The sequence below is a fragment of the Orcinus orca genome, chromosome 15 (assembly GCF_937001465.1).
Source record: "Orcinus orca chromosome 15, mOrcOrc1.1, whole genome shotgun sequence".
In the NCBI taxonomy this organism is placed as follows: Eukaryota; Metazoa; Chordata; class Mammalia; order Artiodactyla; family Delphinidae; genus Orcinus; species Orcinus orca.
In genome coordinates, this window is record NC_064573.1 from 18,925,158 (window position 1) to 18,952,316 (window position 27,159).

The window sequence follows — 27,159 nt, forward strand, 5'->3', positions numbered from 1 at the left end:
GATCTGGCAAGATAATTGAAACTGAAATCTAGCACTCTATGACTGTCATGTATAATTGATATTTCATGGGGAGATTACAGTTCAGACACCAAAACTGTTTTCTCTGTCAATGGGTGTCCAATTACAATAAAAAGAACCAGCCCATCAGCTTTTTTTTTTTTATGATTATGGCAAAACAAGAGAAAGAAGAGAGAAAAGTAAAAGTTACCAGGACTTTTTTCTTTGCCCCATTTTCTTGTTGTTATTTTTCTTCTTTCTAAAAAACACCTCTGTCAAAAGGAAGATTTTGAACCTCATGCCATTAATTACAAACTTTCGTTTTGAGCTAAATGTTTCTAACAGCATTTCTGGTTTTGTGTCATTTTCGCAGGTCTAGAAATTGATGACAAGTTTCCTAAAGTTTCCATCCTACACTCTTTTAGAAGGATTATGGTAGAGGAGAAAGAACTGAGGTCTGAAAGCCTGTTTTGAAGCAGTTATCTCTGGAGATAACGTTAACGAGGATTGAATAACTGCCAAATGAAATTTAATACATTTTCCCATCCATGAAATAGGCCTCTTAAATACAACAGAATAATTACTTTCACAATACTCCCTGGAAACAAAGAGAGCAGAAACATTGAATGCCTTTTTTGTTTGTGGTGTTTGTTTTTAGCTTGAGGACCAGGATAAGGACATTTACCAGGATGCTCTCTTTGCATCCGCACATAACAACAGCCTTGCCAGCAGCCACCTAATTTGAAACTGCATATCTTTTTTTTTTTTTTTTTTTTGCGGTACGCGGGCCTCTCACCGTTGTGGCCTCTCTCCCGTTGCGGAGCACAGGCTCCGGACGCGCAGGCTCAGCGGCCATGGCTCACGGGCCCAGCCGCTCCGCGGCATGTGGGATCCTCCCGGACCGGGGCACGAACCCATGTCCCCTGCATCGGCAGGTGGACTCTCAACCACTGCGCCACCAGGGAAGCCCTGCATATCTTTTAAATCTGTTTATGTTGGAGAAGTCGTGGCAAATATTGAAATTTGTAATTTAGTTAGACATCTTGGACTTGGCCTGAGTTGGTGGACCATGATGTTTTTCCCCCTATGATAAGGAAAACTAAAATGATTTTTATATCTGCATCTATGTATTTGTGCACACACACACACACACACACACACACACACACAAACACACTGTTTTAAAATGAAAACTCCAGGAAGTAACCCCATTTGTCCCTAAACTCTGCTCCCCATCCCTATGTGTGTGTGCTTGTGTGTGTATATATGTACATGCATACATACATACATACATATATATATAATATATGCCCAATCAAGTTGTTCAATGTTGTTATAAGTTTTCTGAGTTCAAAATCTGTTTTAGTCCTCTAACCAGATGTTCTCTAAGTCACTTAACCATTTCAGCCTTTGCTTTCTTCTTTGTAAAATGAGAAGTTTGTCCTAACTGGTATCCAGGTCTCCCCAGACCCTTCCCTTAAAGTCTATATACTGTGATTGAAAAGTGTTCTTAATATATCAATTCTTTCCTCAGAAAGTAAGATTATTTAAAATGATATGGTGCTTATGTGATTCAAAAGAGGTAATACACTTCTAAAAGTATTTAGTAATTCCCAGTGATAAAGTCACGCTGGAGAATTTAAATAGCTGCGTCAGAATTTGAATATTCCTTGTCCTAAGATACAATGAAACTTAGATATCTGCACATAAGAGCCATGATTTATGGGGGCCCGAGGAAGGGGCAGCCATGTTTGGACCACGTGATCTTGCCTCCCCCTCTTCTTTTATAGCTCATTGGACCAGGGGTGAGGACACCTGATCCCAGGCTAGCCCATTCAGTGGGTGGCCTGTGTCTGCTTCAAAATGATGAGCTGGACCATCTGGTGATCTTGGCATTCTGAACTCAGAAATTCTAAGACAGAGAGGGAGTTAGGAGCAGATTCAGAACCTGAAAGGATGTACTGGGAACTCCTGTGAAGTGTCCAGGCCATAGTTCTGAGCGGGCAGAAGCCAGAGAGAGACAGAGGTACCAACAGAAGAAGGAGAGAGGCTGGAACAGCTCCAGAGACACAAGGGGTGGCCTTAGGTCCCGAGAGTTCTCCAGGCCCAAAACGTAGATCACAGAAATCTTCCTGTTAAATCTCCTTTTACCTGAGCCAGCTGGAATGAGTCTCTGGTCCTTCCTATTGAAACCAGCACACTAAATTGATCGCTCCACGAGAATCCCACCAAGAATCGCTTATAAGCTCCATGAGGACAGGGGCCACTTCTAAATTATTCAGCACCCTGTCCCCAGTACCTGTCAGAGTGACAAGCATGGGCTAGATTAGGAAATATTTGTTGAATTAATAAGTGTACTCTTGGATCAGTCAACTGATAATTATTGAATAATTTTTAGATTTTAGTTCTTCTACTTTTAGCATAGATATATCTAAAACCATATTGTATGTGGCTATAAGATGACTGTATTCTTAAAGACTGCAAAAAAAGTTTACAATCAATATTGATAAAGCTAAGCTTTCAATAGGCTGCCTTTTAACTTTATTGCTTATCTAGATGAAAAGGTTTATGAAAATAGGGCTTTAATGAAGTTTGGATTTTCTGGGTGCCATCCTTAGAATTGATTTGTAGGTTAAAGGAATCTGCTTTTTTTCTGGTTACACTATTATTATATTTGTAAGTGGACAAATCCTGACCCTCATATATACAGAAGGCAGTATTGGTTTCTCCGTCTATTTCTGAGTTATTCTGTTGATGGGTTTGTGCTGGCCATTCACTGCGGTGTTTTTCCTTGTCTCTTATGTGACCAGAAATAATGTTTCTGAGGGAGATGTAAACAGGGTTAGGAAATGCTGTCTGTGGTCAAGGAAACACGTAAAGCAAAGCTAATTCTTCAGATCGGAATACTATTCCACAGCCACAGGCAATGGAATTGATCCTGGAGAATCAAGCTAATTAGATGGGTCCATGGATGTGGACCTATCATTAGTCATTCATTTGACCTGGAATATACATAGTTTACAAGGGAGACCTTCGAATGTCAAGGATAACATTGTTTCCAACTTCCTTTATGGAAAATGATGTATTATTTGAGATGATCTATAGAAAATAAAGTTAGCTAACATGCGTGACTAAAAGCCAAAAACCTAGTTGGAACAACTATCAAACATGCTTATAGATCATTTAACATTTTACTGTCGTTCTGCAGGAGAAAGATTTAAACTCAAATGGATATAAACAAAATAGAGACAGAGTGCAAAGGGATTGTAAGTGAAAGTAGCTTGAGTTCTAAGGTTTCTTGAACTATGTAGACTCTTATTTTATGTAGTATGCAAGTATTTTCAGCTGGAACACCTAACAATATCAATAATTATTGTGTACCTTTGTGTACTAGCTGTCACGCATACTACTACTCCTTGCAATAAACCTGGAACTTACTCTCTGTAACCGCCAATGTTATTTTCTCTGTTTTGGATTTGAGCAACTTACCCATGATTATACCTATACAGCAAACAAAGACCAGTTACAGTTATAATCTACATATTAATTCTCATTACTGTATAATTTTCACTCAGTTGCAGTCTTTCACTTACAGTTGAGGGAAAGAAAATAGAAAGGTTATTGGTTGTAGGTTCTTCTATCCTCTTTTAAAAGCTAAACGTGTCTAGAAGGGAAAAATAAAGAAATTTCAAGATTAATAACTGAATATATTTTAATTCAAAAACAAAATATTAACCTTGAATTGCATCGTAGCTGCCCACAAAGAAGGCTTGAGGGTTTTAATAGGATGACTCTAAAATAGGAGGAGAGTACGAGAATCTCTGCTGTGCTCAAATCCGTGGTTACCTTCAGTGATTCCAACTTAGAATCATCCTTTGTGGAAAGAAATGAAATCCATTGGGAATGCCAGTAACTGAATCAACACTTGGGTAATTATTTAGGTTAACATTGATGGACAGTCTTAAAGAGCTACCATTTGATCAGGGGCTGTAAAAGTCATGCTTGCAAGTGGACATCTCAGATTGAAAGGATAATCACTGACTGAATCAGTCTTCTAAATGCACAGATACAAAAATGGAAAACAGCTACCACTCTTTGGTCTGGAAGGAAAATAAAAACAATACACGAAGAGTGAGAAATGGTTGAAGGGAATTGGGTGGGCATGCTCTACCTATAAAAGATTAGGCTTCAGTTACTGATGAAAAATGGGAGTGGCATGGCAATGGTGTTAAATATGTGAGAAGGGCTGACACTTATTCCATGGAACTCCAGAAGTTGAATCTAGGACCATTGGGTGGAATGTACAAGGAGGCCAACTTGTGGTGAAAATGGAGTGAGCTGCTTTGGGAGATAATCAGGGTCTTAATATATTTGAAGCATCCACATAGACACTAAATGACCACCATTCAGATTGTTCTGCGAAGGCACACGGGCACCCGAGTAGCAGAAAACACTGGACTCCCCAGATCTCTCGGCTACAACATTCATTTATATGTCCTGCTGCTCCTGAGTCCTTAAATCCTTTGCTATTTTTGCTGTATTTTGTTTTAACTTTTTTTAAAATTTATTTTATTGAAGTGTAGCTGATTTACAATGTTGTATCAATTTCTGCTGTACAGCAAAGTGATTCAGTTATACATTCTTTTTCATATTCTTTTCCATTATGGTTAATCACAGGATATTGAATGTAGTTCCCTGTGCTATATGGTAGGACCTTGTTTTTTATCCATTTTATATATAATGGTTTTATTTTTGCTGTATTTTGAATCTGGGCAGTTAGTAGGATTTATATGATCCTCCTCTCTCTCCCTGAATTATTTTCTTCTGTATTGTTTTGGAGGATATAAAGGTGACACTTTATGCTAGGCTGCCTTTAGATAGCACATGCTTCATTTGGTTCTGTGAATTTTATTGTTGCTAGTTCAGATTCTTATTATTGTTGCACTTTGTGGAAATACTCTTTTAAAACACTGGGTAGCAAAAGAGTGATGATTCTGCTTCGTGGTTTCAGATTTTGGATTGGGAAAAAATTACACTTTTTGCTTCATAGCCGTATAAATTCATGGATAAGTATTTTTAGTGTTAGACCCACTGTCCTGTGTCAACGTTCACCTAACAATAGGCTAAGAAAATAACTATTTGGAAATGCCATTGAAAACGCTACTCATGTTCCTATTGGTCTGCAAATGCTTACTGGTCTTACTTGAAGGTGTACACGATAAAGTCAGTGATTGCTGTCTCAATGCCACAAGGTCAACATCTCTGGACCCCAGAGTAGGTAGTAGTAGTTAATAAAAAGCTCAGCAGTATTTTTTTCAGACCAAGTCATCACGCTGTACTCTATAATTTTATTCTTGGAAGCATAGAGAGTGTTTACAATATGGTGTCTTTCTAGGATCAGAATAGGGAAAAAAAATATGGAAAAATGTCCAAACATCTTTGCATGGCAATGATGGCATTACTGGTGTGTTTAATAAAACCTTTATTGGTACATTTTCCGGTATGGTGGCATTGGCAGAAACGGTCCCCCTTTGGATTTGGAACTCAGCAGCTGAGGAAATACAGTAAACATTAATTTGGAATGGGCTGCCAGTTTTGGAAAGCCAGGTGACATTTTATTATACTTGTACCGAGCAGGGGCTATGTCCCATACTGCTGTAGCTTCCGCTGTCAGTGGCTTAGCTGGCATTATGGAAAAAAAAAAATGGCAGGCCTGAGAATCTTATCCCCTGAAATGAAAGTTGAATGCCAAATTGAAATTCCTGTAGGATTTCCGATAGCAATGGGGGAATTGAGGAGACCACAATTAAGCATATGGGCATTAAGATAATTGTCAGATCTGTTGGCGGACATGATAGAAGACAGATGGGTACGAATCAGTGCACTCCACTGCAGCACCCTGGGAGACAATTTGACGTTTTACCTGCCTGAGCTACTCTGCCATATTTGTCACTGGATGTACAGCACAGCATCTTACTGAGTGTTGAAGTGTTTTTTGCTGGGTACTCTAGGTGCATGCGTGGTCCTTTAGCGCCCTCTAGTGAAATGCATTTGGGAGTATTGTTTTTCAAAGGTTAGTCTCCCTTCATTGGGTCCTTGCTGCCCTGGAAGTAGCCGTCACACCTCTGATTCCCACTAAACTCTACGGTTCCTCTTGCCCTTTCAGGTTGGGGCCCATCGTGAAGATGGCGTGGCCCTGAGGGGCAGCCATTCTCTTGTCCCAAACCAGGTGCCAGTTCCACAGCTTCCTGTCCAGTCTGCAACGTCCCCTGATTTGAACCCACCCCAGGACCCTTACAGAGGTAGGTCCGCCTCCGCGGGCGCTTCTGATCTCACTGAAACAATAGATCCCGTGTGGATCCCGTGCTTACTCATTCATCCCTCAGGAAGCACTGGCAGATCACCAAGAATCCATTTTGATACAAAGATGGTAAGTAAATGGGAAAGGATTTCAAACGTCGCTGGCTAATTGTGTTTCTTCAGTAACTGTTTTGCTCCAGCATCCTCGGAAATCCTGCTCCTGTTTCAGCAGGGAATGAGACCACAGCCTTATGAGAGGAAATGTGATTTTAGCTATTTCCACATTGTGCTCATTAATATCCTTTAATGTGGTTAGTTGTAGCCTGACAGTGATGTTTCCAAATGAAGAGGAAGGAAGGAAATGGTTTCTGTTGCTTACGATGGAAGGAAATGTAGGTACATTACAAACATGGAACTGGGATGATTTTCGCTCTTGAGTCATCAAGCCCCGTCCTTATTGCCTCGTACCACTGACTCCTTTCGGCTTCCCAGGACCCCAGGTAGCTGTGCCGCAGGGGCAAGACCTGGGTCCCAGGGTCCTTGTGCGACTGGCTGGCCAGGTGACCCGAAAATGCTTACATAACATCTCCTCATTCCCCTCACGTTGAGAATAAAAATGATAACAGTGGCACAAGAATGAATAATATGTATAAGCATTTGCCCACCTGTTAAGCATTGTAAGAATCTTGGGCGTGAATTATACACGTGGGTGTGCCGCCATTTTTAATTGAATAGTAATACTTTGATGGCCCTTTCTTTTTTCTTTTTGTTTTTGTTTTGTTTTTTGCGGTACGCGGGCCTCTCACTGCTGTGGCCTCTCCCGTCGCGGAGCACAGGCTCCGGACACGCAGGCTCAGCGGCCATGGCTCACGGGCCCAGCCGCTCCGCGGCATGTGAGATCCTCCCGGACCGGGGCACGAACCCGCGTCCCCTGCATCGGCAGGCGGACTCTCAACCGCTGCGCCACCAGGGAAGCCCCTGGGGTCCTGCATTTCTAATGGGCTCCCAGGGGATAAGGATGCTCCCGGTCCACTGACGAGAGTTTGAGTGATAAAGTTCTAGACTCTACAAATAGAAGGAAACACTAAATAGACGCACTTCTAGCTTAGAAATAAATGATTACATTAGGGTCACGTTTTAAAATATATTGTGACCTTGGAAAGTTGAGCAGTAATAGAGCTAGAAATGTCTTCATTGAGCAGTAACTGCTTTCCATAGGTACCATTTTTAAATGCTGATTACTCCTTGAGGATAAGAGAAGCCTAATTTCAGAATATCATTAGGGTATCTATTGAAGTCTTGACTGTACATATTTAGATATACTCCCTGGGAATTATATTTTAAGGACATTTTTCTGTTAAATCATTGCATATGGAAGAAACTCAATATAATAGCTGATATTTACTTGGGTTCTTAATCAGAACATTGAGGTGTGTGATTTTCATGATTATGATTTTCATTGCAATTAAGTTGATGTTTTGTAGACAGTGAAATTACCGTCTACTCCAAAAGATTGCAAAATAGAATTTAACCTCAGAGCCAATGCAGGGAAAACTTGTTTCTGCAGGTGCATTTTTGAAACTTCACCAAAGACCATGAAAAAAAGGGACAGATCACACAGCTCGGTGGTCTGAACTGTATAGCTGGCAGCTCTCCAGTCTGGGGTGCGCATGTCTGTGCCTCGAGGCTTTGGTGGCCGTGTCACCTGGTCTCTTTTTTTTCTGCAGGCATGCCACCAGGATTGCAGGGCCAGAGTGTCTCCTCCGGCAGCTCTGAGATCAAATCCGACGATGAGGGCGATGAAAACCTGCAAGACACGAAATCTTCCGAGGACAAGAAATTAGATGACGACAAGAAGGATATCAAATCCATTACTAGGTCAAGATCTAGGTAACAGTATATAATACTGTCGCTTCATTTAATTCCTTTATTGGACTTTGATGAAGTGAACAGAACAGGAAGAAACTATTCAGTTTTTTCCTGGCAGGTAAATCTGCAGCTGAAAAGAAAGTGAAAGGCTTTGCTCTAGAGGTACGAAAGTATCGTTTGAGATACCTGTACTCTAGGAAAGCCAAAAATATCTTTGCATTTATGAATTTGGACCCAGTGCTAATAATGACACACGGCAAAAACAATTTGTAACTGATTCAAATGCAAGCAGTCGATTTGTAAAACTATACTTATTCTACAAATTTGGTCGTAAATGTTCTTTGGAAAATATTTCTAAAAAGAGAGCTTAGCTCTATTGAAAGCTCAATCGATGTATGCGCAACGGTAACTTTTTTCTTACCTCAAAAGTGAGAAAGTACTGATTTCCCAGCTTTCTTCTAAACATGTTGGTATGTATAAGAGCAATACCTAAATTGCTCATTTTTTTTTTCTCTCGGCAGAAAAATTGCAACTGCAGGGAAATAGCTTCTGGTTGGTTTTCTTAAGTCCCCGATATCTTTAAACTAGAATCTATCTCCTTGAACTTTAATCTGATAATCCAGATGGGTTTTTTGGTTTTTGTTTTTTGTTTTTTTTGAGTATCGTGACACCCATGTTCTTTACCTCAGTTCCCTTGGATGGCTTTTATTTGCAAACTAAATGAATTGTACTAAGACGATACCTCCCTTTTCAAGGCTATCGTTCTCAAGGTTATACCTGGCATCCTTTAGGAATTAAGGACATGCCGCCTTTTCATATTGCCTTTATAGTTATTGAGATAAATCTTATTACAAGTTCTACCACAGTTTCAGAAATTCTGGAAGCTTCTACCTTACCCTTTTTCACCGTTGCTACAGAGTTTCCTGACTTGGCCACATTGGTAAGACATCCCAAGAAGGGCCTTTCACATCCTTACCAGCTTCTCTGTTAGATCAGTCAGCTCTTGGTAATTTAACTAGCGGTCATAACGCATGCATATCAATGGATTCTTTGACGTTTCAGTACAACATTTTAACTCGCTGTTAAGAACCTTCTTTTAAAAGGTCACTGTTTTGACATTTACTTAGGCCCCCAAAACCGTGTTGTAAGGCGAGACTTTCCAAATCTAGGCAGTTTTGTTCGCATAACCAATTTATTTATAAGAGGTTAACCAATTCTCATTCATTATTGGCCTGAATACCCTTGGAAAACAAATTCCCATTTTCAGGCCCACTTTGGAAAAGGTGTCGCATATGTTTGATGCGTAAAAACATTACCCAGATTTTTAACTTCAGGATGGGATGAGCAGAAACTCAACTCTGTTCTCTTTTCACTTATTACGTCCTATTTGTGTGTCAGAATGTGGGTGTGAATTAATAGTAATCTTGATTTCCTTGGCATCAGCAGAGGTCACGGGTGGGAGAGAGCGGGACCAGCAAGGAAATGAGGAGGAAAATCAGATGGCGGAGAAAGAGAGCACTTTCCGATGGGTTCAGTTTAGTTGCGCGTTCACCAGCACGCATTCGAGGCAGACAGTCCCATCTGGAAGGGAGTTTAACCTACAGGAAAGACGAGCCAAGTCTTACAGCATCTTTCTTTGGTGTCTGCCTCCTTTATAAGTGTTCTTGGCTTACTTACGTCATCTTTATGAGCAGCATGTGCTGCAACCCAGGAATCCGCTCCATTTCTGATTGATTGGGGCTTCTCCATCATAGTGGATCCTTAGTGCGGTTTGGAAGTTACCCAGACATTCTCCACAGTGGAAGACTCGGGGCTATCCATTTTAAGCCAATACTCGCTAAGCGTGCGTTGAATTGAATAGATAACTTCCCACGTGTTCCTCCAGCTCTGGAAGGTTGTGATTAACATCTTTATTCTGTGAGCCTTTCAGATTCATGGAACTTTAGAGTAGAGGCTCACCTTGATGGTCTTTGGGGTCAGTGCTCAGATCTCTAGGTTAACGTCCTTATGGATGGCCACCTCGATATTGTTTCTTGCAGTGAAGACTCTCTTGCTTTTGAGTGAAGTTTACTTCATTTTTTATATCTCTCATACTCAAAAAAGGTTCTTGCTCGTATTAATTCATTGTTAATTCAGCAATTAATTTAGTTCCGCTCAGGGTTCTTTGCTCTGTTCTGTTCTGCCTTCCTGAGACATCTTCCACACCTCTCTCTTTTACGTGATTGCCCAGGAATTATTGAAGCCTTGACGCCATGAGATCTTCCTGATATGACGTGCTTTCCAGGTGGCTCTTCATCCTATTTGCCCCCCATTCAAAAGTTTCTAATTTGTCCACATGACACCCGGAAACAGAAGTTATCTTCCCCTTCCAGACTCCTGGCTCCAACCATGCCTTTGATATGAATCATGTGATATCTCTGTTCTCATAATCAAGGATGAGCTTTTGGGCTTCATTTTTGACTCACAATGAGATCATGGGTATTGGTAACCAGTAAGTGTTTGGGTTGGGTTGGGTTGGGTTGGGTTTGCCTAGAACTCATGTCAACTCAGGTTTCCCCACTTGTCTGGGGAATCATAAACATCCATAAAGTTAAAGGCCATGGAGATGATGTTTCTCTAACCTTTCTATTTAAAACATGGAAAAAGCGAGACTCAGATACATTAAGTGGACTGACCAAGCCTTCCAAGCTGGTTAATAGACAGCAGGCCCCCGTGTGTACTCCCATTGCTCTGTTGTCTTGAATGTAGGACCTTCTTAATCCTGTTTGAGCTGCATCGTCTTAATTTTGACCTATCCACATCATTTTTCAATCCCTGGTTCTCCTTGGGTTTCGGATGTCACAGTATGAAAGTTTTTTTTAAGAAAGAACAGCTTCAGTCTAAAACACTTTCTGAATCGTGGTCCTGAAGTGTAGCTCGAGCTGAAGTTGACAGCGCTCTGCCGTGCGTAACCTTAGGGATGGAAGCTATGTTTTCCTTTTTGCTCCCCTCCATCCATATGGTGCACTCGGGGCCCCAACTTGAACCTCTCCTGTTGGGTTTGGGTTTCATGTCCAGGAGACATCAAACGTCTGGCGTAGCGACTGTCACAGCCACCTAAAACAACGCCAAGCCCAGGTGGATGGAAAATTCTGCCAAGGACAAGATCCTGAGATGGAAGAGTTCCCTGAAAACTCAGAAAGAAAACAAAAGGAATTTAGAAACTGTCTTTTTCCCCACCCCATTGGAAAATGTCACGTTTTCCCTTTTGTCCCGCAGCAATAACGATGACGAAGACCTGACGCCGGAGCAAAAGGCGGAGCGGGAGAAGGAGAGGAGGATGGCTAACAACGCCCGGGAGCGCCTGCGGGTCCGTGACATCAATGAGGCGTTCAAGGAGCTGGGCCGCATGGTGCAGCTGCACCTCAAGAGTGACAAGCCCCAGACCAAGCTTCTGATCCTCCACCAGGCCGTGGCCGTCATCCTCAGCCTGGAGCAGCAAGTCCGAGGTCAGTGCCGGCCGGCTGGCCTCCACGCAGAGGTCACGGCTGCACGCCGCTGGAGAGAGCAGAGATGCTCTGGCGGCCTTGAGCAGGGGCAGAGAGTAGACTCTTAGGCATCCTTCAGAATCATTGCTTCAATCTCATCTAAATCTATGAGGCAGCTCCCCTTTCTCCTGTAACTGAATCCTGGGATTGTTCTTGTAACTGATGCTGCCTTAGGACGTTTCCATAGGTCCTCTCAGTAACCGGAGCTGGGGACGTTTGCTTTACCAACTTTCTCAGACTGTAAAGTGGCTGCAGAGTTTCACCAGGGAGTTTGACCTTTACTAGCCACTGAGCGAATGAATGACAGTCGTGTGCATTTTCCTAGCTGGTCCTCTTGTTCTGGAAGGTAGAAACTGAGAGGAAGGATCAACAGCCCCACAGAAACGTTGCATGACTGCCCTGGACCAGAAGCCGTGGGTGTGACCTAAATGCTCTGTGCTTTCCTCTTCCACAGAAAGGAATCTGAATCCGAAAGCTGCATGTCTGAAAAGAAGGGAAGAGGAGAAGGTGTCCTCGGAGCCGCCCCCGCTCTCCTTGGCAGGCCCTCACCCCGGCATGGGAGACGCGTCCAATCACATGGGACAGATGTAAAAGGGCAAGTTTGTTTTCAGCCATTTCTGAAAGCTCTCCTTTGTTACTCTTACCAAGGCATCAGCCGTGAAAGCCATATTTGACCCAAATTTTTTTTCCCCCTTGGGAAGAAAAAAACAAGTTTAAAAATAAAAGCTTTCCTTTTTTCTGTTATAAACGTATTAATTCATCTTTCTCTCTTCTTTCTCAGGTCCAAGTTGCCACATTGCTTCATTAATACAAGAGACCACTTCCTTAACAGCTGTATTATCTTAAACCCACATAAACACTTGTCCTTAACCCCTTTTTTTGTAATATAAGACAAGTCTGAGTAGTTATGAATCGCAGACGCAAGAGGTTTCAGCATTCCCAATGATCAAAAAACCGAAAAACAAAACAAAAAAAAAAAAAGAAAGAAAACAAGTGCAACTTGGGGGATGACTCTCTTTAACATATCATTCAGAATGTTCAAAGCAGTATGTGCAGGCTGAGACGCAGCCCAGAGACTGAATGGCAATCTTTCCACACTGTGGAACAATGCATTTGTGCCTAAACTTCTTTTGGAAAAAAAAAAATATATAATTAATTTGTAAGTCTGAAAAAAAAATATTTAATTTAAAAAAATTGTAAACTTGCAATAATGAAAAAGTGTACTTCTGAAGAAAACTACATGACCATTTTTGTTGGTATTCAAGTCAGCTAGTGTTTATAATTACCGGATATCGAATAAGGGAAGCTCGGCTGCCCTCGTAACAAAACCAGCAAACATCCTGATGACAGCGAAGTGATGACATTAGCCATTCCTTAGGGTAGGAGGAACAGATGGATCTTATAGACCTATGACAAATATATATATAAATATATATATAAATATATATTAAAAATTTAGTGACTATGGTAAGCTTTTGTTCATTTGTTTCAGACTTTTTTCTCCTGTAAAAAAATAGTACTGATTAACTTTTTTAAAAGAAAGATTTTACTGTAAATATGGATTTTTTTTTTTTTTTTTTTTTTTTTTTTTTGGTCTTATTTCTGTCCCTTTCCCCGGTTTGTTCTCATAACCTGTAGTGCCAACTCTGCTTCCGGAGGGGTAGTGCAGGATGAAATGCTGACCCTGATGTTGCTTTTCATTCATAAATAAGTAGAAAGTTGTTTCTTCAGTCTTTTGGGAACACAGGACTTAAAAGTCACATCATGTGTAGATATTAACAAGCAGCATTACCAAGACATGGCAAAAAGAGTTTGTCTGAATTGTAATGTTGCGTTTGTGACCCTCTTCTGGGATTTTCAGAGGTACAAGGTTAGAATGCTACAATGTTACCACTGTGCCTTCCAATGTTTATATCATCGGAAACATAACATAATCAAAGTGGCTGTGATTTAACAAAATGATTAAAGCGTTACCTACATGTGTAGCCAGAAGTAGTGTGCAGTGAGGTGTTTCTGAATACATGGTCAGATTTTTGGAAAAAAACAAAAACAAAAAAAACAAGTGAAGTTCAACGACCATCCAATGAGAAAATTGCAAGTAGTGTGACAGAGCTGATTGATTTTGTTGCTTTCTTGATTTTTTTTTCAAAATGGGTTTACTAAGATGCAGATGACTTAACTGTCTCCTCCTTTGTCTGAAAAAAAAAAAAATGCCAATATTCAATCATCATGCAGCGTTATAACAAGCCTTATAAGTCCTAAAGCATTAAGTTGCACTTTCTTGAGGAGGGGTAGTGCAGTATTTCTCTGGCCAGTATGAATGAAGTTTATACTTAACGTATTTGATAGAAACATAGATCAAGCTATGGCACAGCAACTCATCAGATAGCTAGCTTTGACGTCTGGGCACAATTGAACCAACTTCCATCGTGAATCTTTATAATGATTGACTTTGGTGTATAGTGCAGTAAAGAAATAGTGCTCCTAGTTAAGTATTTGTCAGCATCCTTTTGTCTCTAACTCATTTCTGTTTTTACAGCCACACAATCTTGGCATGTATTAAGAAAAAAAAAATCCCTTGTTCAAGTAGTTTTTCCACCTATCAGCACTGAGTAAATGCCATAAACCCATCGAAATGGTCTAAATGTTCCATCTGTTCTCCTGTTTTGCCAGTTATATAGTAATGAAATACATTTGTAAATTTTATGCAACAAATGGCAAACGTATCATTATTTTGAAATTGTGTATGTAAAAGTTATATTTTTACATGTAGACTCTTGTTATTATGTGTTTTAATACATTGTATCGGTTTTTGTTCCTTTTTTTTTTTTAAACGGTGTGGTTTAAAAACCGTCTCATTGAAATGAAATAGTGAGCTACAAGAATCTGAATTTTATGTTCATTTCTGAAAATGTAAGAACAAATAAGATAGTTACCACGTGGTCATCTTTTACAAACCCATAAACATTTTGATTAGCTGTGTGTGTGTTGAAAACTGTAAATATGTTCAGTAGTGATAAAACTAAAATACTTTGTTTGATTTGTTGATAAGTTCCTAAAATGTGGAGGTGGATTAAAACCTTAGAATAGCAGAGATCAGACTTCATGAAAAGTTATTTTGAGGCTACCCTGTGAAAATGAATGAACAAAGGGGCTCAAAGAAGGGCATGGAAGACAATATTGTATACTCTCCCCTCCTCCTGAATAATGGAAACTGTGTGTACTTGTACCCTCAGTATGTTGAAGATTTCCTTTTAGTGGTACATTCTGCACTCATTTTGTATACTCTATCAAGGCGGGTATCCCTAGGAACAATATTATATAAGAAGCAGGTATCCTCTGATCACATTCAGGATAAGTGTATAGAAGAAAATATGGTGTTTACTCTTTAGGGAACTGGAAACACTCCCTGCATTGATGTACATTTTAAGGTTGGCACTTTTGATACACGTTATCATCAAGGTGCTTTCATAGAGCTGATTTAAAGTTTTTCAAATCTGTAAACAAAGCAAAAAACAATTAAATCGTAGTTCTTGGATTATTTTTTAAATTGGTGCTTTATATTTTGTTCTCAGTCAAACAGAGTAAAAGCTGCAATTTATTGTTCACCAGCTTTGATGCATTCATTAATCAGTCATGTAATACCTCTATTGTGGAATTCCCTTTGGAAATAAGCGAAAAACTTTCTAACGGCCACCAAAAGCTGCTCACTACTTTTTGCTTGGTGGAGAAACATCTGCACCTATCCATGTGCATTGGGTTGTATCCCCATTAAAAAGGAAAAAAAAAAAAAAGATGAAAGGGAATGTGGCCTTTGTAGTGTGTTTTTTTTTTTTCTTGTTCTTTTGTAATTATCAAACCCAGGTAAGATATTGGTATCCTGCGCTGTATTTTCTAATGCAATTTAGCAGAAGACAGTTAGGATTAAAGTACTCTACAGAAATTTCCTAAGGGTCCATACTACACTATGTATATGATGATACTTAGGCTAGGGATCTGTTTAAGAGACTTGGACTTTAAAAGCAGCTTGGAACAGTTGATCCACCTCCACATTCAAGTAATTTATGAATATGCAGACTAGGGATCTGTTCATCTAGACATTTTTCCCATTTGTCTTCTGTGTAGCTGCAAGGAACACTAATGTTTATACAACTGTCAGTCCACCCAGTAACGCAACTGGTTCTGATTCAGTCTTCCGATTCCTTTTTGTTTTTCGCTTTTTCCTATTTCTTGATTTTTTTTTTTTATTTGTGATCTTTATTTTGATGAGGGAATGGGGCGGGGGGGTGGAGGGAGGGTGTTGAACCAAGACTTGGGGGTTAAGAGGATTTTCGTCTTGGATCCAACAGGCAGAATATGATCTGTGTCCAAAAGTGAACTTGAGTCAGGAATGAAACGATTTCAGCATAAACAAGCACAAAAATTTAGTCTGCTGGCTGACTGGAAACAAAAAAAAAAAAGTCAAGATGGAATATGAGGAATTCCAACACAATGGGGCACCAAGGCCTTTAGGCCTCTCTTTTTATTTTGCTTTGGTTCTGTTTGTTTTTCTTTAGAGACATGCTCTCTCTCATGGGACTTGAAGTGGACTCATCTTTGTGCAGTGCTGGTTTTGCCATACTCATTTCAAGTATTATAGACATATGTAATGGTGAAAATATATGAACTGTGGCCTTTTTCATTCTTGTTACTTGTGATGCAATTAAGTGAAGATAAGAAAAAAAAAAGCAGAGATTTACCATGTATCAGTGCCTGGCTTTTTGTTATAAAGCTTTGTTTGTCTAGTGCTCTTTTTGCTATAAAATAGACTGTAGTACACCCTAGTAGGAAAAAAACTAAATTTAAAAATAAAAAATATATTTGGCTTATTTTTCGCAGGAGCAATCCTTTTATACCATGAATATTACAAAAAAAAATTGTCAGATTCTGAATATTTCTTCTTTGTAGATTTTTGGAATCATTATGAGTAAAAGTTTGTTACTTTATTTTACTATTTAAAAGATGTTATTTTGCCATGTGTTACTGAGATGAAACTGTATGGTAGCTTTTTTGTTTTTGTTTTTTGTTTTGTTTTGTTTTTGTTTTTTTTTTTTTTAGTTGTAGGTCGCAGCGGGGAAATTTTTTGCGACTGTACACATAGCTGCAGCATTAAAAACTAAAAAAAAAATTGTTAAAAAAAGAAAAAAAGGGAAAACATTGAAAAAAAAGAAAAAAAAGATAAACAGTTACACCTTGTTTTCAATGTGTGGCTGAGTGCCTCGATTTTTTCATGTTTTTGGTGTATTTCTGATTTGTAGAAGTGTCTAAACAGGTTGTGTGCTGGAGTTCCTTCAAGACAAAAATAAACCCAGCTTGGTCTAGGCCATTACCTGTTTCCCATCTGTAGTTATTCGATGAAGTCATGTACATGACCGTTCTGTAGCAATAAATGTGCCATTTTTATAAACTGTTTCTGACACTTGTTTCATTTCATTTTGCATTGTCCATATAGCTCTGCTTCTCTGCTGTAAGTAAAGCCGCCTCTAGATTTCATTTTGCAAGTGTTGGAGATATTGACAGCTTAACAAACAAAACATACCAACACAAAAAAACCCACAAAAACAAATTGAAAAAGCAAAGCACATGACTGACCAAGGAAGAGATGCCCTTAATGAAAATGGAACGAGATGCATGCAAAACAAAAAGAAAACTGTCTAGAGGATTAATTAATTGAAGGAATCTAATTAATGTAACACGGAAGCTATGCGTTTGAAGAGCTTTGAACTGCGCCATTGTTGCCAGTGTTTTCGGTTGGGCTGCAGCTTGCTTAAGTCAAGTCAGCCTTAAACTTCTGGATCAGTTGGTCGATTGGCAGAACCTCCTCAGCTAGATCTTTTCAGTCAAAAATCTATTGTATCGCTTTGTGAAGAGCTGCCTATTGTTAACCACGATTAATATTCCACTGTATTGATCGTTTCTCAAACTCTACCCAGCCCACTACTTCTGGTTGACTCTGTTGACGATTAATCCAGGTGTAAACAACCAGATGGGCTTTTTTCGAACTTGTACCATGGATGCATGCCACCTATGATGGGAGGGGAAAAATGTACAGATTAAAATTATTCAGTGTTATGTACTGTAAGTTAATACTTTTGTAGAGTGGACATCAATCTCCTTTGCAAAACTTGGAGGCTGTTTCAACATTGCATTTTAGAAATGTAAAGTAATGTATGCAATGGAAAGAAAGCCCGTGGTTAGATAAGCGCTTCATCACAGAATGTTCTAAATCCAGTATGTGGTATTTGGGGATGTCTTCATATCGCTCTTGTACGCTTTCTAATGGGGTTTAGTGACAAGTTTACCTGAAGGAAAATGTGATAACGCCATTTGGGTCACATGTGAAATGCCCTCCATTAGCCAAATGTTGGGTTTTTTTTTTTCTTTTTGGTTGGATTGTTTGCAGACATTTAAATTTTATGAAATTTCCAAGGATTTTGGTTGATAAGCCCTTTTTCCTTCTAAATGATTTGAGATGTTCTTCTGTTCTTGCTGTGTGTTTTAAATATAGATAAAATAGCCCCAAGCATTTAGTCTTTTCGTATTATATTTGATCATCTCACTATGACTAAAAAGGGGGAAAATGAGCCTGGCCACCCCTTCAGTGTCTCTTATCTAGTCTATTAACATTATGTTTTATTTAAAAGGACCGCATTAAACATGAAACTCTAACTTTGGTGCATTTTTCAAAGGGAAGTTAAATCGCTGGAGAGACTAGAGTAGTATCCAAAAGTTATGAAGATCCCAATAATGTTAGAAATGAAAGATCATCCAAAGGAGCTGAAACAGGCAATCGTTTTTAGTCTTATAATTGAATCCATTCATATAAGACCCAGTGAAGTTTTTATACTAGGCTTTAATTATAAACCACCTTTCTCTTGACTAACAGCCTAAAACATTCATTTGTAAGCCAGTTGAAAGGAAAGCATGCAAACAAGAAAAAGAACTAGTCTGTTTCTCATATTCACATCACCCCAGGATCATACATTTAAATTGCACTTGGGACCGTTAATGCTTTGCCAGCCAGAAGATCTCGTAGTCAACAAGCCATGCTCCTCCTTCAAACTAATTACAAGGCTACATGCTCACTGGTCATGGCTTGGTTATAAAGAAGCTAGTCAGTTTGGAAAGGACTAGAAGGGCAAGAAGAACCAAAGTCACCTTGGTATTCCTGAAGGATTCTTTACATTGAGAAGGTTTGTTGAACAAATGTGGCCTTAAGCAAAAATCCTCAAGTCTTCAGGAAAGGAAGGCTCAACGCCACAGCTGGGAGAAAACACTAGTTACAAGCATGTGTGCCTCAGGTTGCAGCCATGGAAGTGCAGTGGCTTCTATGGGTTCCAAACAGTCAAATCAGGCAGCCAGCCGTTACTGTACCTAAATACAGCAAGTGTCGTAGTTTAGGGGGTTTGCTATGGAAGATGTATCTGTAAAGCAGGGCTTCTTAGCATTTTTGGGTTGTGGACCCTTTGAAGAGAAACGAACCCACTCCACACACAAAAAAAAGGACATATCACATACAACTTTAAGGAGCTGATAAACCTCGAGTCTAGGCGTAGACACTTGAGATGCTTGTTCGTGGATCCTGGGTTAAGAATATCCAGTATACCGTAACTAAAGCTACAGGGCTTGAAAAACTAGAGCAAGCCCATTTACCTTGACCGAGATGGCTGTGCCTCACCAGAACTGGACTGGTGTCTGGCCTTTCTGGGTAAAAGAAAGACCCTTTGTGTAACACCAAAAATAATGCAATCCTCATTCACATCTGTTACGCTATGTTTAGAAGTCAAATGGCTTTGGCGTTGGCCTGAACAAACAGCCTTGCAAGAGGAAGCAGAAACTTGCCAAGTGCAAAGTGAAAATGCTCATGCGGAATCAGACCTACCGGCTTGAGGTTTCTGATGGTGACCAGCCCACGGGTGAGGAACTCTTGTTCTTGAGCCAAAATGACCAAATTTTGAAGAATAGGACAACTTGATTTTTGTGAGGAATTCTTTTACTTTACATAATCTTAATCTGTGAGTTGGGTGAGGCCATTTTCAAGGAGAGGAAGTGAAGGCCAAGTGACGTGCTCCAGCCCTCAGAGCTAAAACAGCCAGTATCCTGACTGCCCAGTACTCCCTGTACTGGCCACCTCCCCCAAGTGACAGGTCTGACTCCACATTTTAACATGATCCTGCCCCCGCCTCCCCAGCTTCATCCAGTTCTATTTTTTGTTTGTTTTGCTTTTATCTTTGCTACTGCCTTTTCATGGATTTTTTTTTTTTTTTTTTTACAGGAGCATTTCTGAACTTCTCTGCAGTTCTAATTTTCAACCTCATTCTACGAATTGTTCAGCTATAACTAGTTGTGAGAATATCCATGCAGTCAGAGACTGCTAGCCAAACTAAAATGTGCACTCTGGTCCACTTTTTCTAAAATAAACTTCCTATTCTGGAATAATTTTAGATTTACAGAACAGTTGCAAAGATAATATACAGCCTTCCCATATACCCTTCACCAAGTTTCCCCTAAGGGTAAAATATTGCATAACCATGGTACATTTGTCAAAACTAAGAAATTAACATTGGTGCAGTCATCCCTGGATATCCGCTGGGGATTAGTTCCAGGAGGCCCTGTGGATACCCAAATCCGTGGGTGCTCAAGTTCTTTGTATGAAACGCAGAGTACAGTCGGCCCTCTGTATCCACGGGTTCAGCGTCCACGGGTACAGAGGGCTGACTGTACTTTAATTGAATTTCACCAGTTTTCCACTCGTATCCTTTTTCTGTTCTGGATTCCAATCCAGGACCCTCTTTTTGCTGTAGTCTAGCTCACTTTGAGTGCTGGCACGGGCAGCACTGTTGGAGTCTGTACAGCATCATATGGTCTGAGAATCTTATCGAAGTGAATCACTGCCCAACTGAACTACAATAAAAAATCAACTGACCCGCCTTTTACAATTCTTCCCATTTATTGCCTTCTCTCAAAAATTCCTCCCTCTGTGAGGACAGGTATTGAACAGGAAAGAGAAGATGGGAAGGAACTGAAAGCGAATGAGGGGAGATCTACAGCTACAAACTGAATGGTCTAAATAGCGAATCATACATGGTTCGCTCATCACTGAATTTATTGCTGAGTGCCGATTAGGTCAAAAGCACCGAGGGAGTTCGAAGGGAACCATCCCTACATTTAAGAAGTCCAGTTAGAAGATAACAGGGGCATCTGTCTGACCAACAGCCATTGCCATGAGGCAGGAACAAAGCAAGATAGGGAGTGGTGGAGAGAGGCGCTGGGGTGGGTGCCGGGGCAGACAGGACATTTGTAAAAGTGACCTTGAGGCAGGAGGTGCATTTTGACCATCAGAACAGATAATGTATTTAAGACAATGGCAAATCTTTCTGCACAGTAAAGAACTAGACGGTTAGGAGCAGTTTTGGTAGCTTCAACCATGAAAGTACGTCTTTCAAACTGTCATCTCCTTTCCATCTCCCAAAAAATACCTGGAAACCCGTGGCTGACTTTTTGGTCTACAGAATTATTCCGGGTCCCCCTGTGCAGAGCCCTGTGGGTGAGGAGGAATGAAAGTAACCACAGCCTTCCATTTGACTACTCCAAGGACCTGAAAATGAATCTAGACTAACCTGCAGATTTTACAGAGAAGGAGAGTGAGGCCCTGAGCTCAGCTGTATTCTCACAGTTCACACTACTCTAGTGTCCTGACTCCTACCCAAAGGATGCTTTGCAATATGTCATTTTGTCAACGCAGGGACACTTTTGTCTTCCAGAAGCTCACAACCCAGCGGCATGTGTAAGGGACTGAAACAGAACAAACATAATTAATAGGGGAAGTGTAGGCCTAAAGTGAAGACTGCTGGGGTATCATTGATGATTGGAAGGATGCTGGAGGATGGTACCCAGAGGGAGGGAGGGAAAGGATTCAGTATGGGAAGTCTTCATGAAGGAGGTGAAAAGCTGTAGAGGATGAAAAAGATGCAATTTGGTGTCTACACCATTCTAGCTGGTGAGAGGTACAGACCTCTGAGTCAAGCAAGTGTTAAGAATGGATACACAAAGTGTGGATACACAAAGTCTGGATGCCTGTGGACTGAGGCAACGCTGTCTTTCCTGTTTTATTCGTTTCTACCAAGCCTTGTTCTGAAAGGCTTTTGAGATCACCCTGACAATCATTAACAGCGATAGGGGGAGAAGAGCTTGCCTTTCCTTCCCATTGCCACAAGCATATGCTAACTGGTCAGAACCTTTACCTCCTAATACTACTTATAAGGTATGTGCTATTGAACTAGCCACTTAACCTAACCCTAACCTGTGAAACAGATCTAATAGTACCTACATCTTGGAGTAAATACTACAATGTACGTGGTGTGCTTCACCCAGTGTTGGCACATAGAAAATGTCAATGCACTACGCAGAGACTGTATGGCATGTAAATATTTATACATCCATGCTCCAATCATAGTCTGCATTGGCCTCTATTTGCAACTTCCTGCCCCCTCCCCCCAATTCTTCCCTCACAGGCAGGAAGAATCATCTGGTCATGCTGTGCATCTTTCCAGAATCTACTGTGACTTCCCATTTTCTCTTGCAATTAATGGAACTCCTACCTAGGTAGTCTTAGAACAATCTGCAAACAGAAGCAGCTATACTGTAAAGAATGTGTTCAAGCAGAGGCTCAACGTAGTGACAGCTCTGGTTCCAAAATGACGGCAATTCCACAGACATTAATTTAGCCTCATGGCAACCTAAGAACTCAGTGTTATCATCCATGTCTTAGAAAGAGAACAAGTGAGGCTCCAGGGGCTGTGGTCAGTGCAAGTAACCCAGGGCAATGTCATCAGAGGCAGATCCAGGTCTATTTGATGTCGAGGCCCATGGATTTTTCACCCTCCCACAGCTGTCTGGAGTTAGGAGGGATTCATTGGCTGGATTACAGGATGTCTGATGTCCTTTCTAATTCAAGATATGGGTCCACTTGTGGGATGGCAGGCCAGCCACGCCCTCCCTAATGATGTTCGTCTGCTGTACTCAGCTTCTGTAGACGTTCCCCCAACCATACAACCTGGCATCCCAAGAGCTTGCCAACCCCGGAGGCTTCGCTCATCCCAGGGACACACATCATTTCCACTGTCTGGATTCTGCCTAAGATCATTCCGTCAACTTAAAAACAAGCAAGCCAGCAAACAAGCAAACAAAAAACAACAGTTTAATAACATCTGGGGATCACAGATCAAAGCCACTGTGTTGGGCACTGGGAAGAAAGCAAACTTGTTACCGCAAGGACCTTAAAATCTCTTGCGGATATAAAGCATACAGACAAGCAGAAATGAAAAGGGAAACAATGGACATTTTTGAGCACTTCTTTTAGACCATAACACACATCCAAAAGCATATATCTCAATAAACTAATGCATAAAAAATAATGAAAGGTAATATTTCTCTCCTCTAAAACCAGTTGGTGCTTTATTTAATCCACAGAATTGTATTCGTTGTTATTATTATTGCCATATCACAGGGGAAAGAATTGAGGCTGAAAGGAGCTGTTGGGTAAATGGCAGAGGGGTGATATTGGAAGGTAGGCCATCTGACTTCCGATCCTGAAATCTGTCAAAATTTGCTATGTGATGTAGATGCTAGAATTAATAAGCAACTTGTTTTCACAATAATTCAATGAGATTTCTTGAGAAACACAAGGCCCAGAGGCATTAGATCGACTTACTAAGATCATGCTTCCAGTAATTGACCAAAATAAGATTTAAATGCAGAAATACGTGACACAAAATTCTGCATTTAGTGCCCTAAACCAAAGGAAAAAAATGGAAAGAATGAAGCAAATGTAAATGGGGAGGGGGAAGGGTAAGCTGTGACAAAGCGAGAGAGAGAGGCATGGACATATATACACTACCAAACGTAAGGTAGATAGATAGCTAGTGGGAAGCAGCCGCATAGCACAGGGAGATCAGCTCCGTGCTTTGTGACCGCCTAGAGGGGTGGGATAGGGAGGGTGGGAGGGAGGGAGACGCAAGAGGGAAGAGATATGGGAACATATGTATATGTATAACTGATTCACTTTGTTATGAAGCAGAAACTAACACACCATTGTAAAGCAATTATACTCCAATAAAGATGTAAAAAAAAAAAAAGCAAATACAGGAGAGCAGAGATCACAGGCTCTGGCCAAAGAAGGGTATCATCTTTGTGAAAGATGTTAACATGAAGAGTTAATCCTCGGAAGCACCCTGTGCGAGAAGCATTTAATAAAGATGCGGTCATTTATCCCTTCTGCCAGCACTTAGAGCAATTTCCAAGTTCCTCTTTCTGAATTGCCTGAGGGCAGACAGCTAATGGCCCAGCCTGGAGGAAAACAAGTCTCCTCACAATTTACCCAGGGAACTTTCCAAGAGAAATATTTAATTTGGTGCCCCGTTATCATGCGATTTTAATAGGTCACTGCAGCCTGTAACTAGACAGATCCAATGTTTATATTTCTCAAACCTCTGATGAGTACCTGCTGAGTGCGTGCTGGGTGTACAACAGTGATCAAGGTATAGCCTCCCCTAAGAAGGTGACAGTCTTGGGAGCAGAGATGCTGGGTGGGAGGGGAGAGACACAACTGGGGAAAGACTGCTGGGCTGGGAGGGTCACGATCTTGGGTGGGAAGAAGTGAAATGTATAATAGTGCAGATGTGGTTTAAAAGCCCGGAAGAGGTGTTGCAGGAAAGGGGACCCCTTCCAGGGCCCGAGAGTGGGCTTCTATCTAACATTAGGAAATGACTTTTCCAAGGAGACACACGTGCTGAAGAAAAAAGAGACTATTGGGAAGGGGTGCCCGGGCGGAGAGCAGCAGGGTGAGGGGACCCAGGAGAACGTCTCTGCCACGTGGTTCGCAGTCCCAGGTTTTAGAGTAATTGGCCTAGTTTCCACGTTGTCTCTGTCCAGTCGTTCTGACTCAGGGTTCTCCCTGGTGGCACACGCATTGCTCAGCCAAGATGGATTCCAGCGAGAAGGATCCTGGGAGGTTGGTAGGACATGTGGACTGGTGTCTCCTCTCTCCTTTTGACCTTTCCTGATTCTTCCGGTTGGTGGTAGCTTGTTAGTTCCGAGTTCTTTACCAGGACCTCCTGTTGCAAGATCACTCATGCAAGTGGTTACTATATTGCCTGGCCAGGGTGGGCAGTTTTGGTCAGTGGTTTCCCCTAGCAGAGGGACTGGGGACCAAGGAAGCAGAAGAACGTTGCTAGAAACAACCTCGCAATGAAAATAACAATTGAAATTAATACTGGATACCAAGAAAGAAATTTCCATACAGGAAAAGTAAGGAAGAAAACTGAAGGTACGGTGTGGTACTGCAAATCCCGTTCTGGGAACAACAAGCAGTTCCGAACAACTTAACAGTAGGAACAAGGTGTAAATGGTGGGACCACAGCAGGATGTGGGTGAGGGTCTTGATACCAATAAAGAATTTGGACTGTCCTGTGGGCAATGGGGAGCCACTGAGGAATTTAAGTAGAGAAATGATTGGGTCAGGTTTGCATTCTAGAAGCCCCGCAGCCCCATAGTTTTGGTGTTGCATGAGGAAGGCGTCTAATGGCAGAATATTCACACCATTGAAGTTAGAGACGAGAGCTGCCATGGGTTCAGCCCACCTGCATCTCCAGCTCATGATGCAGATTCTAGCTGTTCTCGCTCTTCCCCTGGAAGATACCCGACATGTGGGCTGAAAGCATCATGGCTGTGAAGGCAATCTGGCTGTGACATCTGTCCTCCCACTGGTGGCCAGGATTGGACTAAAAGCATCAGATTGAAGAGCAGTGGGCTTCCAGAGAACGGCTTAATCAGCTCCCCCCGAGAGTGGTCCAGAAAAACAAAATATTAATGATGAGTTCTATGAATTGGTTCTGCACTTGATGGAATGGACTCTCTGATCTGATTAGGTTCAAAGGCTTTAATGACCCTGTTTCCAGCAAGAAGGGGCACTGGTAGTCCACAGCACACAATGGCAAAGCTGTTACTCAAATTATCACTTGTAGATACCCGTAGCCAAGTATCAGTAGAAGGCAAGGCTCTATAAACAACCAGGTAGTTGCCGGCATAGGACACTTTAGTCAAAATAAGGAATACACTGGGTTTGGTTGGTTGTTTCTAGATGCACTACAGGACTTGGGGAAAAGAAGATGATGAAATAAAGGCTTTAAATTCCCAATTCAACGTGTACATAAGTGTTCTGAAAGCTTCTGCTGCTGCTCTGAAAGAAATTTTTCTCCTGTAGCTGAACAATTTCATTTGAAAATAAACAGAAGTCTATTCTTGCAGGTGACGGAATTGCAAAGCAAACTGAATTCCAACCTATAGTCAGGTGTCTCCTATGTTAAGGTTAGGGCATTGATTGGGAAGGGATAGGATCATGGAAACTGGGATGAGGACTTATGGGAATGGAGACATTCTGATGAAGCTAGGGGTTTTGAACTCCTAGATTCTGCCAAGCCTTCCAGGGCAGTAGAAGCTGTCCTTCCACCCCTGCCTGAGGAGGTTAGTCATCTCTTGCCTGAAGAACTTAAAGTGACCTCTCTTGAGGAAGTTGCCTTAAAGGCACTGCTCATCCTCAGAATCTAACTGTACCACTTCTTCTTTTCTTTTCTTTTCTTTTCTTTCTTTCTTTCTTTTTTTTTTTTTTTGTGGTACACGGGCCTCTCACTGCTGTGGCCTCTCCCGTTGCAGAGCACAGGCTCCAGACGCGCAGGCTCAGCGGCTGCGGTTCACGGGCCCAGCCGCTCTGCGGCATGTGGGATCTTCCCGGACTGGGGCACGAACCCGTGTCCCCTGCATCGGCAGGCGGACTCTCAACCACTGCGCCACCAGGGAAGCCCTGTACCACTTCTTTTGCTTCTAGACCAGACTCAAATTCCAGGTGTCCTCAAAGGTACGAAGTGTGGCCCATTAGGAAGTATAATACACACCAAAAGAATCTGATGATTTTGTCAAACTATACCAATGGAAACCTGGAGAATACATGTGGGAATGCGTCTTAAGGGTGTGGGATCAAAGAGGAAGGAATATATACTCAGGCAAAATGTATTGCTAGAGCCTCACTAAGCAGAGAATCCAAATTCAGTGTTTAAGCTCAGGAGGCTAGGAATAACTCCAACAGTTTGCTTGGTTGGTTGACTGAAACATGGACCCCAAGTTGACCTACTCTAAATGAAGTCAAATGGCAGAACTTCTTAGTATCCTACAGAGGAAGGTATCTAAAATCTTAGGGAGGTTGGAATGATAGAGTGGATTTATCATGTAAAATCTGTTTACCCTCTCTGCCAGGGTGCAGCATTGAGAGATAAATGACTGGGACAAGCCCCCCACCCCCCAGCATCCCTATCAGAATGAACATGGTGGGAGACAGGGTGTCAGGAACCAGGTGTGGGCACTTAATTGCCAC

At 41.3% G+C, this 27,159-nt stretch overlaps 1 protein-coding gene across 36 annotated transcripts in view; it reads left to right on the forward strand.

Moving 5' to 3' along the window:
* The window catches only part of TCF4 (transcription factor 4), a 361,473-nt gene extending 344,329 nt beyond the window's left edge, over positions 1-17,144 (forward strand). For 23 of the 36 annotated variants that reach the window (XM_004266118.4, XM_033421468.2, XM_033421466.2 and 20 more), the window contains 5 exons: positions 6,164-6,299; positions 8,025-8,187; positions 11,425-11,654; positions 12,148-12,288; positions 12,475-17,144. In XM_004266118.4, coding sequence (XP_004266166.1) covers positions 6,164-6,299; positions 8,025-8,187; positions 11,425-11,654; positions 12,148-12,284 — 666 coding nt within the window. In that variant the 3' untranslated portion in view covers positions 12,285-12,288; positions 12,475-17,144. Of the gene's footprint in view, positions 1-6,163; positions 6,300-8,024; positions 8,192-11,424; positions 11,655-12,147; positions 12,289-12,474 lie in introns of those variants that run through there. The other 13 variants (XM_033421470.2, XM_033421472.2, XM_004266117.3 and 10 more) reach the window with 2 other exon arrangements.
* The last annotated feature ends 10,015 nt before the right edge of the window (positions 17,145-27,159 follow it).